Source organism: Arvicanthis niloticus, chromosome 12 (genome assembly GCF_011762505.2).
Source record: "Arvicanthis niloticus isolate mArvNil1 chromosome 12, mArvNil1.pat.X, whole genome shotgun sequence".
Taxonomy (NCBI): domain Eukaryota; kingdom Metazoa; phylum Chordata; class Mammalia; order Rodentia; family Muridae; genus Arvicanthis; species Arvicanthis niloticus.
The window spans coordinates 73,032,276-73,046,364 of record NC_047669.1 but is presented as its reverse complement, the minus strand read 5'-3'; the positions used below and the strand labels follow the sequence as shown (position 1 = coordinate 73,046,364).

Here is a 14,089-nt window from a genome sequence, read left to right as displayed (position 1 = left end):
CCCCTTTCGGAGCCCTACGGGGTGCGGCGCGCTGGTGAAGTGTTCTCGGCGACGCCGGGCCTCACAGCAAAAGGAGCAAATGGCTGCGCGCGCCTGGCCGGAAGCGGCCACCGGGGAAATCTGTTGGGCGGGGCTGCGCGGCCTGGCACGCATGCTCTGTCGGGGCGAGCCCGAGGCGGGGCGGAGCCTCGGGAGCCTCCAGTCCGTGAGCAGCGCGGGGTCTGGGCGGGGCCGGAGCGCGCGGGAAGCCCCGGCAGGGCTGCGGAGCTGCTTCCGTGCTGCGCAATGGCTGTCTCGGTGCCCGGCTACTCGCCTAGCTTCAAGAGGCCGCCTGAGATCGTGCGGCTCCGCCGGAAAAGGTCTCGGGACCTCGGTGCCGCCGTGCCCTCCTCACTGCCGGAGCCCGCGCCCCGCCGCGCCGCGCTGGCGGCTGGGCTGCCCTTGCGCCCCTTCCCGACCGCGGGCGGCAGAGGAGGCGTCGCCGCGACCATCGCCCGCAGGAACCCTTTCGCCCGACTGGACAACCGGCCGCGGGTGGCCGACGAGGACCACGAAGAGCCGCTCCGCGGTCCGCAGGGAGCGCCGGGCCCGGTGAGTCTCCGCGTCGGATAGCCGGCTGTCAGGGGTGGGAATGGGCGCGAACAGCCGCCGCAGCCTGATGTCCTGAGCCGAGGCGGGGGAGGGGGATGGCTGCCCTCGAAGCTCTGTAAGAAGGACTTAGGGATACACGGGAAGGTAGCTCGAAAAGTCCTCAGAACTGGGATGGAAAGCCACCGAATCTGCCTTCTCACCATCCTTCAAGACCTTTTTCTTGGGCACTTGAAATTACTGTGGACATGGAGGACTGTTGAAGATAAGTCGAGTCAGAATTTACAAATGTTGGTTTTCCCATAAGGCTTTATGGATCTGTTGGTCTAAGGTTTATGTATCAGTTATTAAATGCATCAAAGTATGGCCTTTCCTCCTGTTTAGATAAGTTCGGGCACAAATCTGTGTATGGATGTGAGTTCCCACTCTCCTGAGAAACTGGTGTGTCACGTGAGCCCTTGCAGAGTTCAGATTCCCTCATCGCTTAAGTTTTAAAAGGACAACTCTTTTTTTTTTAACCTCAGCTTCTAGATTCTAATGGAGAAAATAACTTGCCGTGGGAGGAGGCATCTCATGAAAGAACTGTCATGGAACTGTCCCAGGTACTCTTTAAAATTACATTTATTGTTTGTGCCACAGCTGTGTACGTAGAAGTCAGTCCCTCCACCGTGTGAGTAAAAGGATTGAACTGAGGTTGTCAGTCAGGTGCAGAAGCAAGTGCCTCTACCTTCTGAGCCATCTCAATGGCATATCCCAAGAAATACTTTTAAAATGCTGAATATAATGTATATTCCAATAAACAAACTTCTCAAAAGCATTTCTCTTGAAAAAAAAAAAAAAACTAGTTTCAAGAATGAATTCAAAGTCTGGGACTGTATCTCAGTTTGTAAAATGCTTGTCTAATGTGCAGAGACCTTGGGGTTGGGTCCTCAAGAATCTTGTGAATATGGGACATGCACACTTAAAATTGTATCACTGGATGAAGGAGGTCAGAAGTTTGAGAGCATCCACAGATACACAGAGAGTTGAGGCCGGCCTGGGACACATGAGAGCCTTCTCCGAAAAGGAAAGAGAAACTTGAGAGTTATCATTTCTGTAAAGGTATTTCGATAATAAATGTGGCTCTGGTGGCCAAGGCCTGGTTTGTGCTATGGATCAAACCCAACACTTCCCACATATTGAGCAGCAATCTGCCCTCCCACCCCCATAGTTGCAGGTAGATGCAGCTTGCCCCACTGGAGCAGGCTGAGCGTTTCCAAGCCCCACGCTAGTGTTCACGTAGTGTGTTGGAGGCAGCTTCCCGGAAAGGATGTGTGGTGCTCCCTGAGGGAGTCCTTCTAGAGTGGACAATATGGACTTGTGGTGCTCCCTGAGGGAGTCCTTCTAGAGTGGACAATATGGACTTGTGGTGCTCCCTGAGGGAGTCCTTCTAGAGTGGACAATATGGACTTGTGGTGCTCCCTGAGGGAGTCCTTCTAGAGTGGACAATATGGACTTGTGGTGCTCCCTGAGGGAGTCCTTCTAGAGAGGACTGTATGGACTTGAGCAGCAGTTGACTATAATTTTTTTCTATTTTTTTTTTTAACTTCAGTAATGTTTTTTAAACCCTTTAAAAGTTCTACCAAGATTGCTTAACCTAAAAAAAGAACTTCGCCCTGGTGTCAGTGGTTCTGAGCTTTACAAGATACTCTAACTACTAGGAACATGGCTGGGCTTAGAGGCAGAGGCGGGTGTGTCTTTGTGTTTGCGGCCAGCCTGGTCTACAAGAGTGAGTTCCAGGAGAGCCGGGGCCACGCAGAGAAACCCTGTCTTGGGGTTGGGGGTGAATATGTGAACCACAACCCTCCAGCCCCACCCCTGCCCGGCTTTGTTCATTTACTTTATTATGTCTTCTGGTCACTTCTCTCCCTCCGACTCAAACACTCAGGCTTAGTGTCATGTGCTGTACCTACTCAGTCATATCTGTAGTCTGAGGCCTCTCTTAATAGCTTGGACCTCCTTCCAGAGTTTTCAGGTATAATACATTTTTAATATTAAACCATTCATAAATTTTGACATTTAAGATCAAGAGTAGAATAACTGAGATCTCTGTATTCAAAGAATTTCCTTGAAATTCTAATTTTTGTGTTCTCTGTTTTCTAAGAGTCAACATGTATCACTATCTGAATCGGACACTTGGTCTTCAGATGGTACTGAGTTACCTGTGGACTGGAGTATTAAAACCCGACTCCTTTTCACCTCGTCTCAACCCTTTTCCTGGGCAGATCATTTGAAAGCACAGGAAGAAGCCCAAGGACTTGTCCAGCATTGTAGGGCAACAGAAGTTACTTTACCCAAGAGTATACAGGTAAGTCCGAAACGAAGGAGCCTTAGAGGAACGGATGTATGTTCCTGCACGCGCACACATGTGTGTGTGTGTGTGTATGTATGTATGTGTGTGTGTATGTGTGTGCACATGCTGGTATCAGGACAGAGCCTAAGGATCTAGTCCTGTGTCCTGGTCTCTCGTCCTCTGCCTTTTTGCCGTGCAACAAGGATCCTGTGAGCTTGGGGCTCACAGGGTTTAGCTAGTCTGGTGCCAGTGTAGCCAGCCCTAGTGATTCTCCTCAGTCCTGGGCTCATTGTCAGGCACAGGACAATCTCAACTTGTTGTCTGGGTGCCGAGTTCCAAACTCGGGTTCCTGTGATGCTGTTCATCTCCAGCCTCTGTCAACCTATGCTTGTGTTTCAAATTAGTGTAGAAGGCTCTCTCTTCAACATAATCTGTTCTTCTGACATGTATAGATTACAAAAGTTGACATCATTTCTCCCAGAGGGTACTTTCACTTCCTGTTTGTCAGGTTAAGAACTGCTCAGTATAGGTAGATACTGGAGATGAATCAGAGTGTAGACAAGCAGTGTCTTCTCTAAACCATCCTTTTCTTAGGTTTTTAAGAAAACAAACAATTGAATTACAATAGCTGATGAATTTTTACTGATGTTTCTGACTTAGAACATATCTTCATTTTTTGTTGTTGTTGATGGTGATGGTTTTGTTTATTAGGTTTTGAGAAAGGGTCTTACTGTGTTGTGTAGCCCTGGCTGTCTTGGAACTCACTTTGTATACTGGGCTGGCCTCCAGCTCACAGAGCTCTACCTGCCTCTGCCACCCCAGTGTTGGTATTAAAGGCATGTCCCACTACACCTGGCCTAAGTTCTAGAATGGCCTCAGAGTAGTTTAATTACCATAAAGCAGCTCATCAATGCTTTAGGTTGTAACCGTTTGCTTAAAATAGCACTTGAGATCTATTTCTGGATAAATAAATCAGGATGCTTTGTATTTAGCGAGGGTTCACTACTTTTGAGACTGCGTTTTCGGGGTAATTTGCTGTCCTCTGGGCAGAGCGTGTGTGTCCTCCATGCACACCCCACTTCCTGTCATCCGCAGCTCGTCATCATTCTCAGGGAAGGCAGAGAAAGAACGTCCCATCTCTGTGAGTGTGCTCTCTCCAGTGCAGGCTCATCATGCTATTTGCTATCCCAAAGGCAAAAGTAGACTGCATTTTAACCTCAGCAGTTGCTAAGGTCTCCCTATAATTACAACACTAAAACTCCTTAGCCTGGGCTGTTAAGAGGGCTCAGTGGTTAAGAGAGAACACTTCCTGCTGAGAGCCCATGTTGACCCTGCCCAGAGCTGCTCAGAACTCCAGCTCCGGCCTTCTACTGGCCCCTGTAATGTACAGGCAAACAGAAAATTAAAAATGAAAATCAGTTTTGGGGAGTGGCGGGGTGTTTGAGGCAGAGTCTTTCCACATAGTCCTGCCTTTCCTGGGGCTCCTTATGTAGACCAGGGTAGCCTCGGTGTGTGCCATTACCCCCAAGTAAAAAATAAAAATCTTCTTAGAAAATGTATTAGATTCAGTGTGTGATCTATTCAGTGTTTGCAATGAAATCTTATCTCTGTGATGAGTAGGAAAGTCACCTGCTCTCCCCACCCACGGAATGTAGGACCCCAGGCTGTGCACCGAGCTGCGCTGCGCCTTCCAGCAGACTCTGGTCTACTGGCTTCACCCTGCCCTCTCCTGGCTGCCGCTCTTCCCTCGGATTGGAGCTGATAGGAAAATGGCTGCAAAGACAAGTCCATGGTCAACTGATGAAACCCTGCAACATGCTCTAATGAGTGACTGGTAAGACTGTACCTTCCAGAGGTGCGTGTTCAGTAGCAGGGCTCCGGTGTTCCCAGCAGGGCTAATGGCAAACAGCGCTCTGTGTTTCCGACATTGTCAGCAACTTACCGACCACAGTTTACAATTGCTTTTCCCCAACTTGATCATGATCAGCTGTGCAGTGCAGTGTTTAATGTACGGACTGGACACACACAGTAGGAGGGATGTCTCTGGGATGCTTTCTGTCAGTTGATGCTTTTTCATCAGAAGTTGTTCATGGTTTGCAACCAGGTAAAAACTATGCTTGAAAGAATATTTGCAACCCTCAAGTGCAAATTTACACAGCTACAGAAATCCATTCAGTATTTGAAACATTTCTGTTGGGTTTTTATCTATGTGTCAGAATAAATTAAGAAATCAATTATTAATTAAATTAATACAGAATTGAGTTTAAAATATTTGAACACTGAAGGCCCTTCCTTTCTTCCTAGGTCTGTGAGTTTTACGTCTCTGTATAACCTGCTGAAGACAAAGCTTTGCCCCTATTTCTACGTCTGCTCCTATCAGTTTACCGTCCTCTTCCGAGCGGCGGGCTTGGCGGGCAGCAGTGTGATCACCGCACTCATATCCCCTACCACGAGAGGCTTAAGAGAAGCTATGAAAAGCGAAGGTGATAGTGGAGGGTCCAAGTGAAGAGTCCTCTTGTCTTAAATGCTAAACTTGAGGGGCTGGGGAGATGGCTTGGTGTTGAAAGGGCATGTGCTGCTCTTACAGAGGACCTGGGTCAGACTCCAGCACCCACATGATGGCTACAAGCCATCTGAATACAGCTCCAGGGGATGGAATGAGCCCTCTGTTTGCACCAGACACAGAAGTGCAACCCAGACATAAACACCCATATGAATAAAAAAAAAAATGAATCGTCTTTTACTAATTGGCTACTAATATTATTTTATGAGAAGTAGTTTTCTTTTCTAAAGGTTCTTTTTTCCTTTCTGCTGGTAAAGCTGTCTCTTAAATTCATCTGGAGGTTAACTATGTTCCTTGTTTGTAACGCTAAGGGAAATCCCCTATTAGGTCCTATAAGCTACTATCTTGAAACATGTCTTTACATTTATTTATTTTGTATGCATGTATGTGTTTCTGTGGGCACACACATATCATGGCACACATGTAGAGATTAAAAGACAGCTTCAAAGAGTCCTTTCATTCCATCATGTGAGTTCTAGGAAGGGGACACAGGTGTCATAAAATATGGCAGAATCTGCCCACAAAACCCTCTCAGCAGCCCTGGATTCTTTGATACCACAGATCCTCGAACCTCTCCTTTCATACTTCTAAAACCATGTTATCTAAAACCATGATCATTTAGTGGATCAAGAAAGGGGGGGAAGGGTAGAGACAAGACCCTTTTCATAGAAAACCTAGTCTGTGTACCCTAATAGTAGGACACTCCTGGTTAATTGAAGAAAATTGGATTCTATTTTCTGTTGTAGGTATTGAGTTTTCTCTACCTTTACTGGAAGAAAGTGGCCATAAGAAGAAAGTTCGAGAACTAAGCCTGGAATATGAGGAGTATGTAATTACAAAACCTTTTGCATATTCACTTTTATGAATTCTCTAACTCAGGGTGGTACGTTTGTAACAGCATCAACTCTGTGAATATGTGTTGCTAACTGTGGCGGTTTCCTAGGGAGCAGGCAGGCAGTGATGAAGATGAAGAAGAAAGTTTTTCCTGGCTGGAAGAGATAGGTGTACAAGATCAAATTAAGAAGCCAGATGTCATCTCTGTCAAGCTGTATCCTTTCTGTTAGAACTTGCACTGAGTGAGTGAGTCTAACACTGGTTTAAGATAGTCCTTGTTGCTCGAGTATGAGTTCTTTGTTGGTTTCTATCACATTCAGATGGTCAGCACTTCATTCAAACTGTGAATGAGACTGGGAGCCCCAGATGTCTGGAGTCCAGGCATCTGACTGCCCTGCTGTTGGAACCTTTTGCTCTTTCCTTGATTGTTGTCTTCAGACGTAAAGAAAAACATGAAGTACAAATGGATCACCGACCTGAGTCTGTTGTACTGGTGAAAGGACTCAATACCTTCAAACTGCTCAATTTTTTGATCAACTGCAAGAGCTTAGTTGCTACCTCAGGTGCACAGGCAGGTCTCCCACCCACTCTCTTATCCCCAGTAGCCTTCCGTGGTGCCTCAATGCAAATGCTTAAGGTAAATGTTCACTTCATCTGTTTACAGTTTAGACCTTTTCGTTGTTTTGGGCTTGTTTGTTTTTGAACACAGGGTCTCTGTAATTCTGGCCATCTTGGATGTAGATCGCTCTGGTCTCAAGCTCACAGAGATCCACCTGCCTCTGCCTCCTGAGTGCTGGGATTAAAGGCATATGCCACCGTGCCTAGCTCAAATTCTCAATTTTTAAAAAATAATTCTAGAGACTCGGGAGATGTATCAGTATTTAAGAGCACTTGCTTCTCTTGGAGAAGACCCAAATTCAGTTCCCAGCACCAACATAGTGACTCTCAGCCATTGGTAACTTCAGTTCCAAGAGTTCTGATGCCTTCTTAGCCCCACAGGTAGCAGGTACAACATACATGTGTATGTGCATTTGAGAAAACACCAGGGCAGACATTGTGACCATACCGTTAATCCCAGCACACAGGAAGCAGAGGCAAGCAGATCTCAGTGAGTTAAGGAACAAACAGCAAGGCCTACATAATGAGACCCTATCTTAAAAAGTGTATGTATATTTGTGTGTGTGTGTGTATGAAGTGTGTGTGTGTGCATAGTGATAGTGTATATGCAAATTTTCATAATTTTAAACTGTTCTTGCATACTTTGGGCTTTGTCGGCACTGGGACTGCACAGGGGTATGAGGCCTACTAGGCAGGCAGCTTGACCCAAGTTACATTCCCAGTAGGTTTTTTTTTTTTTGCTTTCTCCATTAAAAATAAAAATGACTTGAGAGAACTAGGTGACATGAATTATGTCAAATCCCTTTTACTTGTTTCCTGCATCACATGACTTTACTTCTTTAAATTTTCTGAAGGCACGAAGCATTAATGTAAAGACACAAGCTCTTTCTGGATACAGAGATAAGTTTAGTTTGGAGATCACAGGTCCGGTCATGCCTCACACTTTGCATTCTGTGACCATGCTACTCCGATCTTCACAGAGAGGGTCATTCTCTGCTGGACTGTATGCACATGAGCCAACTGCTGTATTCAATGTTGGCCTGTCACTGGATAAAGAACTGGATAGAGTAAGTACTCATATCCTGGATCCTCTTGCTGGGGTAAATGTCACTTCTTATGCCAAATTTGTATCAAGTTAGAAAACAAGTTAATTAATATCTACCCACATGCACATAAGATAAATTTTATGAATTTGGGCAATATTAAATATTTCCCAAACCTAAATAGTATTTACTGCACTTACAGCTGAAACTGAGTAATTCTTGCTTCCTTTATAGTTTATGGTAACACAATTTACCACAGCTATTATTTTCCTGTTTCTCATGTATGTGTATGTTACTTGGGATTTTGCATGTCTTTAAGCACACCAGTGAGGAAGTGCACTGGCTCACAGGCTGCTGCTCCTCCACCTCATTAACAGTCTTTTCATCAAAACCAGAAGGTCCTAACACAGCTAGTCTTGCTAGCTGGTCTCTGTGCTGCCTTCAGAGACAAGTACAGAGGCAAACCTTGTCTGCCCAACATTCATGTGGGTTCTAAATACCCCCAACTCTGGTTATCACAATTGTACAGCAAGTGCTTCAACACTAACCCATCTTCAAGCCTTACTTAGTTACTATTTTGTCTTTTTTAGACTTTTTTAAGATAGTTGTTAGCAGTCTTCCTTTAATTGGCCTGGTACCCCTCAAGTCTAATAGACTGGATAATTTAGGATTTTCATACTACTGAAACTTTTAGGATCATTTTCTAGACATGATTGAGTGACTGAGCCATTTATTTGCAAGTCTTTATGAGGATTATTAAAAGCTTGGTGTTCTGAACAGAAGAGATAGGTCAGTGGTTAAGAGAACTGACTGTTCTTCCAGAGGTCCGAGTTCAATTCCCAGCAACCACATGGTAGTTCACAACTATCTGTAATGGGATCTGATGCCCTCTTCTGGTGTGTCTGAGGACAGCTCTGATGTATTCGTATAAATCTTTTAAAAACTAAAACTTGGTGTTCAAGAACTAATGTGCTTTATGGATGTGGATTTGTGTTTCTGCAGAAAGTTGTTCCTAAGGACCTTGTTAACTGTGGGCTGCACCCTAAAACCCTGGAGCAGCTCAGTCAAATGCCAGTTCTGGGGAAGTCATCCTTACGAAATGTGGAAATGAGTGACTACATTTTAAATTGGAGATCCTGACCACCAAAGTAAGCCTAAAAGGAATCTGAGGAAAAAGCTTCCTAGCAAGGAAATTCAAGATTCGTAGGCCTCTGGCTTTTAAAGTTCATTTGGAAGAATATATTTTAAAATACTAAAGTGTTCCTAAACATTTTTATATTAACTTACTACATGCAATAGCATTAGGTTTTAAATCAACATTTTGATTTTATTATTTTCATGCATTTTCAGAGATGAAGATGCAAGGTGCTTCCTTTAAAAAACCTCAGATAATTCAAATAAGAATTCTATCCCTGTAACTTATTGTAACCTGAATAGAAAAGTCAAGTGTTTTATTAATGAGAAATTGAGATTACCTGTAGCAATTATTCCATTGAGACTAATGGTCAGAACAAAAGCATCTATATTGAGTTCTTTGAAGACATAGGGAAACCAGCATTTTTACTAATGATTTCTAGATCCTCTGTTCATAAGTATGTTCAGTCACATGTGTCAAGTCAGATGGTAGGGTATTTTGTACTTCATCTAATAAGTGTTGGGTGCTCAGTCATGTCAACTTACTATTTAGTATGTTTACAGGTAATTTGTGTTTGCATGTGTGTATAAAAATTCAGTATTTTTAAATAAACGTGCATAGAAATCACAAGAATTGGGTAAGAAAAATAGTGCTTAGTTATATGTGTTCCATGAAGCCAGAGAATAAGACACCACATTTATTCCAGAGAAGTTTGTATTTGGGCCTTAAGCTTTTGAAAATAAAGTTTAGAGACATAGCATATGAATACCACTGTAATACACATGAATATTCTATCAGACCCTAAAAAATTAACATAAACTTAAACTTTCTCAGTCAACAAAATAGCGGCTGGTTGCCAATTTTTATTAGATAAGTTGGTTACAGCGTTTTTTATTATTTACGTCTATCTAGGTGTAGCTGAAATTCAAAATGCACATCAAAGTAAAACTATATCACAACTCAAGCCATACTAAATATGTACTTGGCCTCTGAAGTAAAATTCTAGTTGGACTTCCGTTTTGACTTCCTTCTTATGACCCAAGTGGCTTTACTGGGAATGCAGGACTTAGTACTGATCAGGACACAACGTGTCACTGTCTTCTCATAATCTCTACAAAAAGGGGGAGATGGTGGCATTAGCCCTGTGGAACAGATCTTGCTTCATTACCCTAATAACACTGGCCCAGTATCTGTCCAGCAGAACCCATTGTGAAATAGTACAAGGTGCACAGCCCTTCACTGATTACAGGCAAGTGTTACAGCAGCCTAGCCGTAAGGAAGGGAAGTTACATCATAGTACAAAATACAGTATAAAAGCGTTATTTAACATTCCACACTGAATATTACTGATGCCCTCAAACAGTTGTTTTGATGTTAGCCACTTAAACAAATACATCACTAAGGTAAACAATATAAACATACCAAAACCCTGTATGGTTAAATACAATTTCCATGGTACAAAAACCAAAGCCTGGAGATGTTTGTACAGATTGCTTTTTACACAATGTCTTAAATTGTGAAATATTTACAACATTAGGGAGGAAATACATTGTGATGCAGAGTAAAGTTATCTGAAATGATTAATATAAAACCTCAATCTATCTACGTGAGGCACTCCTGAAGCAAGTGGCATTAGCCATGAGGTCCTTTGGTACAAGGCCCATTGCTTGAAGAACCACAGTAGCTGCTGTGGCTTTAGCATGCTTCTTATTAGGGCTGGCAAAGCTGGGCTGGTAAGCGCTTCCATTTATCAATACCTATTCAAGAAAAACATACAATTGGGCTGGTAAGGGCTTCCATTTCTCAACACCTATTCAAGAAAAACATACAATAAGAACAGCATCAAACTTCAATATCTGTTAGCTCTGTACTTTTTCACTAAATTCTAAAAATAACTCATAAATTACAAACCCCGTGTTACAGAAACTAATCTCAGCCCAGAAGCAGCAAATGATTTAAAAAAGGAAACTGCAAAATAAATGCAAGTCTCCATGCTTTTTTAAAAGCCCTAATAAAAGCATCCCCATAGTCCACTAGAAAATACATTTTGCCCAGGCCCCTCCCCTTTAACTTTGTACTCTTTTTATAAAATCCCATGTTACCCACACATCCATATCTGTGACCCACCCAAGAATATTAACACTGGTTGTACCACACTCATCCCTTAACCCTCTAACTTGAATATGTAATTAGTATGTAAGTTTATATTTACCCTAAAGAGGAAATGTTTACGATGGTCAGGGCCACTGTCATGGACCAAGAGAAATTCAGGTGGTTGCCACCTTCTCTTATTACAGATTTCCATCAAGGCAGACACTGGATGTTTGCCTGTAGAGAGAAAAACAACTAGTTATAAAAGATTTCCATCAACTTTGCAAGGAATTCCAAATTGAAGGTATGGGTAAAAACAAGAACAGTTAGTTTAACAGGGTTGCTCTCACCTGACAAGTCTTTCATTGCAGCAGAGAAGTTCCCAGACCGCTTTTGTGCTCTCTCTCCTACTGCAACAAGACCTTAAAAGAAGGGGAAAAAAGGGCAAATTTACTATTACCCCTCACTACTGAAACCTAAAAACCTATACCTTCAACTAAAATACTCAGGTTTATATTAAAACTGAATTACTCTGTTTTGCCACTTCGGCATACATATGTTTTCTTTATAATCATATACCTATGAAGAGACATTTAAGGGCCAGGGAAATAGCTCAGTCAACATAGCACTTGCATAAGGATCTGAGGCTGAGTTCAGAAAAGCCAGCTGTATTGGCATAGACTAATAACTCCAGCACTTGGGAGACAAGCAGGTGGGTCCCTGGGGCACACTGGTCAGCCAGCTTTTGGTGGGTGCCAGGCCAGTAGGACCCTGTTTCAAAAATGAAGGTGGATGATGCCTGAGGAATAACATGACATAAGCACATAGAAGTGTGACTGCTCAGAGGAGTGTCAGTTAACCGTCAGCATCTCACGGTTTTCTTTTTCAAAGTCTAAAAGGTGGTGGCTACTAATGACAAGTAACTTTATTGGTTCTAGAGGTTGTGAGATTCCAGAGGACCTTGGTTAGAGTCCATGCAACCACATGGCAGCTCACAACCACAGGGGATACAATGCCCTCTTCTGGGCTCTGTGGGCACCCACATATACAAACCATTTTTAAAAATAGACAATGGATTAGGAGAATGGTTTAATGAATAAATTTATCATCTTTTAAAATAAGGAGTAAAGCATATGGTCCCCCAAAACAAAAAGGAAGATAGATGAAACCCTCTATTACAGTTAGCACCTGCTGTCCTAACAAATTCCTAAGTTCTCATATAACACCTTCCCGAAAAAGGCCACTACACAGGAATAATGTCAACAGTCCTCTTCCCACTTTCCACGTGTCTTTAAACAGCAAACGTTCAGCCAATCCATTGTTATGAACACGCTAGAACATATACCTCTCAAACTGATTCTAGGATACAGCTGCTGTCTGGGAACCCATACCTACATTATGTTGAGTAATTTCAATGTGGATGTGCCCTAGAATTATAACACACTGAATGGATTCATGCTAAGTTTTTAAAAATCAGGCCTAAACTGTATGGTGGCACATGCCTATAATCCAAACTTTTGTGAAGGTTAAGACAGGAGAATTGGAAGTTCAAGGCCAACCTGGGCTACAGGATAAGTTACTTATTTCTCTTTGTAGCCATGGGTGTAGTGGAACTTTCAGTGTAGAACAAGCTCTCAAACATAAACATAAGAGATCTCCCTGCCTCTGCTGGGACCAAAGACATACACTACCACTCTCAGCCTCTATTTTAAATAACTAAGGGCTTAAACAAGTGAAATCAGATAACAGCCTATTGTGATTCCTCTTTGAATGCTACTAGCTGCCTGTGGTAACACCTTAGAAATAAAAATAAGCAAATAAACCAACAGTGATGATGCAGGCCTGAGACATGGCAGGAAGACTGCAAGACCTTGTCTCAGAAGACAACGAAACAAGCTGGAGAGATGGCTCGACTGTTAACAGGCAGAGGCTGTTCTTCCAGAGGACCTTGGTTAGAGTCCATGCAACCACATGGCAGCTCACAGCCATAGGGGATACAATGCCCTCTTCTGGGCTCTATGGGCACACACAAAGCACCCGAATATACTAACCATTTTTAAAAACAATGAATCAGGAGGATGGCTTAATGAGTAAAGGTGCTTGTCATATCATGCATGCACCCCCATACAATAAATAAATGTAGCAAGGAAAGATACAGCAAGCATATATAGTCTCCACTAAGAACAAATAAAGGTTCATTTTCTTAAAGTGATATGAAGATTTTCATAATAGTGACCAACACAAAGCAAGTTGTCTTTTAAAAGTTCAAACTAGTATGTTATCCATCTGTAGAAATAAGCTGATATGTGTGGGAAAATGTGTTAAAAGGTTTCACCAGCAAAGAGCTGTTCATTATTTGTGTATCCAATTCATGAGTTCATGGTCACAAAGACCAAAACTAAGGTTTAAAAAAAAAAAAAAAAAAGTAACAAGACTGCAAAGTATATATTGAAAAGTAGGAAGAATTTACCTTTTCGGTCTGTCTTAAAATCAACAAGGATGGGTTCCTTATTTCCTTCTTTGTTCTTTCCTAATCCTTCTCCTTCTCTCCAACCCATTTTTCTCATCAAAACAGCTCCCATTCCTCCAGTTACTGGGGCTGCTCTTAAGAACTGATCCTATCCAAAGAAAAAAGGTAAAATGCCTCCATGTTACAGTTAGAACTGAGATTCAGAGTTAATGGTAACTTAAGAAAAAGAAGTCTTACTTCTAGATCTGCAATAGCATTCAACTTAAGTTCTTCTATACTCAATATGTTCTAATTATAATTACCAACACTTTGAAAGTCAAATGGCAATTGTAACAGTAGCCCCTCGGTGCCCCCCTCCAACAACAACAACAACAACAACAAGAGCACTGCTGTTTTCGTCCACTATTTAGGTTCA

General features: G+C 42.8%; 2 protein-coding genes across 5 annotated transcripts in view; one reads left to right on the top strand and one right to left on the bottom strand.

Moving 5' to 3' along the window:
• Nucleotides 1–10,128, top strand: Donson (DNA replication fork stabilization factor DONSON). 2 transcript variants are annotated; one of them, XM_034515704.2, is made up of 10 exons: nt 1–591; nt 1,113–1,190; nt 2,732–2,935; nt 4,576–4,754; nt 5,225–5,403; nt 6,230–6,308; nt 6,427–6,531; nt 6,756–6,954; nt 7,790–8,002; nt 8,981–10,128. In XM_034515704.2, the coding sequence occupies exons 1-10, from the start codon at nt 286–288 to the stop codon at nt 9,116–9,118; spliced, it is 1,680 nt and encodes a 559-aa protein (XP_034371595.1). In that variant the 5' UTR covers nt 1–285; the 3' UTR covers nt 9,119–10,128. The 2 variants fall into 2 exon arrangements, with proteins under 2 accessions (XP_034371595.1, XP_076799270.1); XM_076943155.1 differs by having other exon boundaries at nt 150–591; nt 7,916–8,002; nt 8,981–9,345.
• Son (SON DNA and RNA binding protein) overlaps nt 9,810–14,089 on the bottom strand; it is a 32,115-nt gene continuing 27,835 nt past the window's right edge. Inside the window, exons 9-12 of one of the 3 annotated variants that reach the window (XM_034515701.2) lie at nt 13,675–13,822; nt 11,555–11,626; nt 11,326–11,441; nt 9,810–10,923 (exon numbers count right to left, since the gene is read on the bottom strand). In XM_034515701.2, coding sequence (XP_034371592.1) covers nt 10,864–10,923; nt 11,326–11,441; nt 11,555–11,626; nt 13,675–13,822 — 396 coding nt within the window. In that variant the 3' untranslated portion in view covers nt 9,810–10,863. The remainder of the gene's footprint in view (nt 10,924–11,325; nt 11,442–11,554; nt 11,627–13,674; nt 13,823–14,089) is intronic. The other 2 variants (XM_034515700.2, XR_013113654.1) reach the window with 2 other exon arrangements.

Bases quoted from the DNA above. Each gene is read 5' to 3' on its own strand.
- Donson (XM_034515704.2), top strand. From the start codon at position 286: ATGGCTGTCTCGGTGCCCGGCTACTCGCCTAGCTTCAAGAGGCCGCCT. The intron at 592-1,112 runs GTGAGTCTCCGC...TTTTAACCTCAG, and splicing joins CGCAGGGAGCGCCGGGCCCG to CTTCTAGATTCTAATGGAGA. The intron at 6,955-7,789 runs GTAAATGTTCAC...AATTTTCTGAAG, and splicing joins CCTCAATGCAAATGCTTAAG to GCACGAAGCATTAATGTAAA.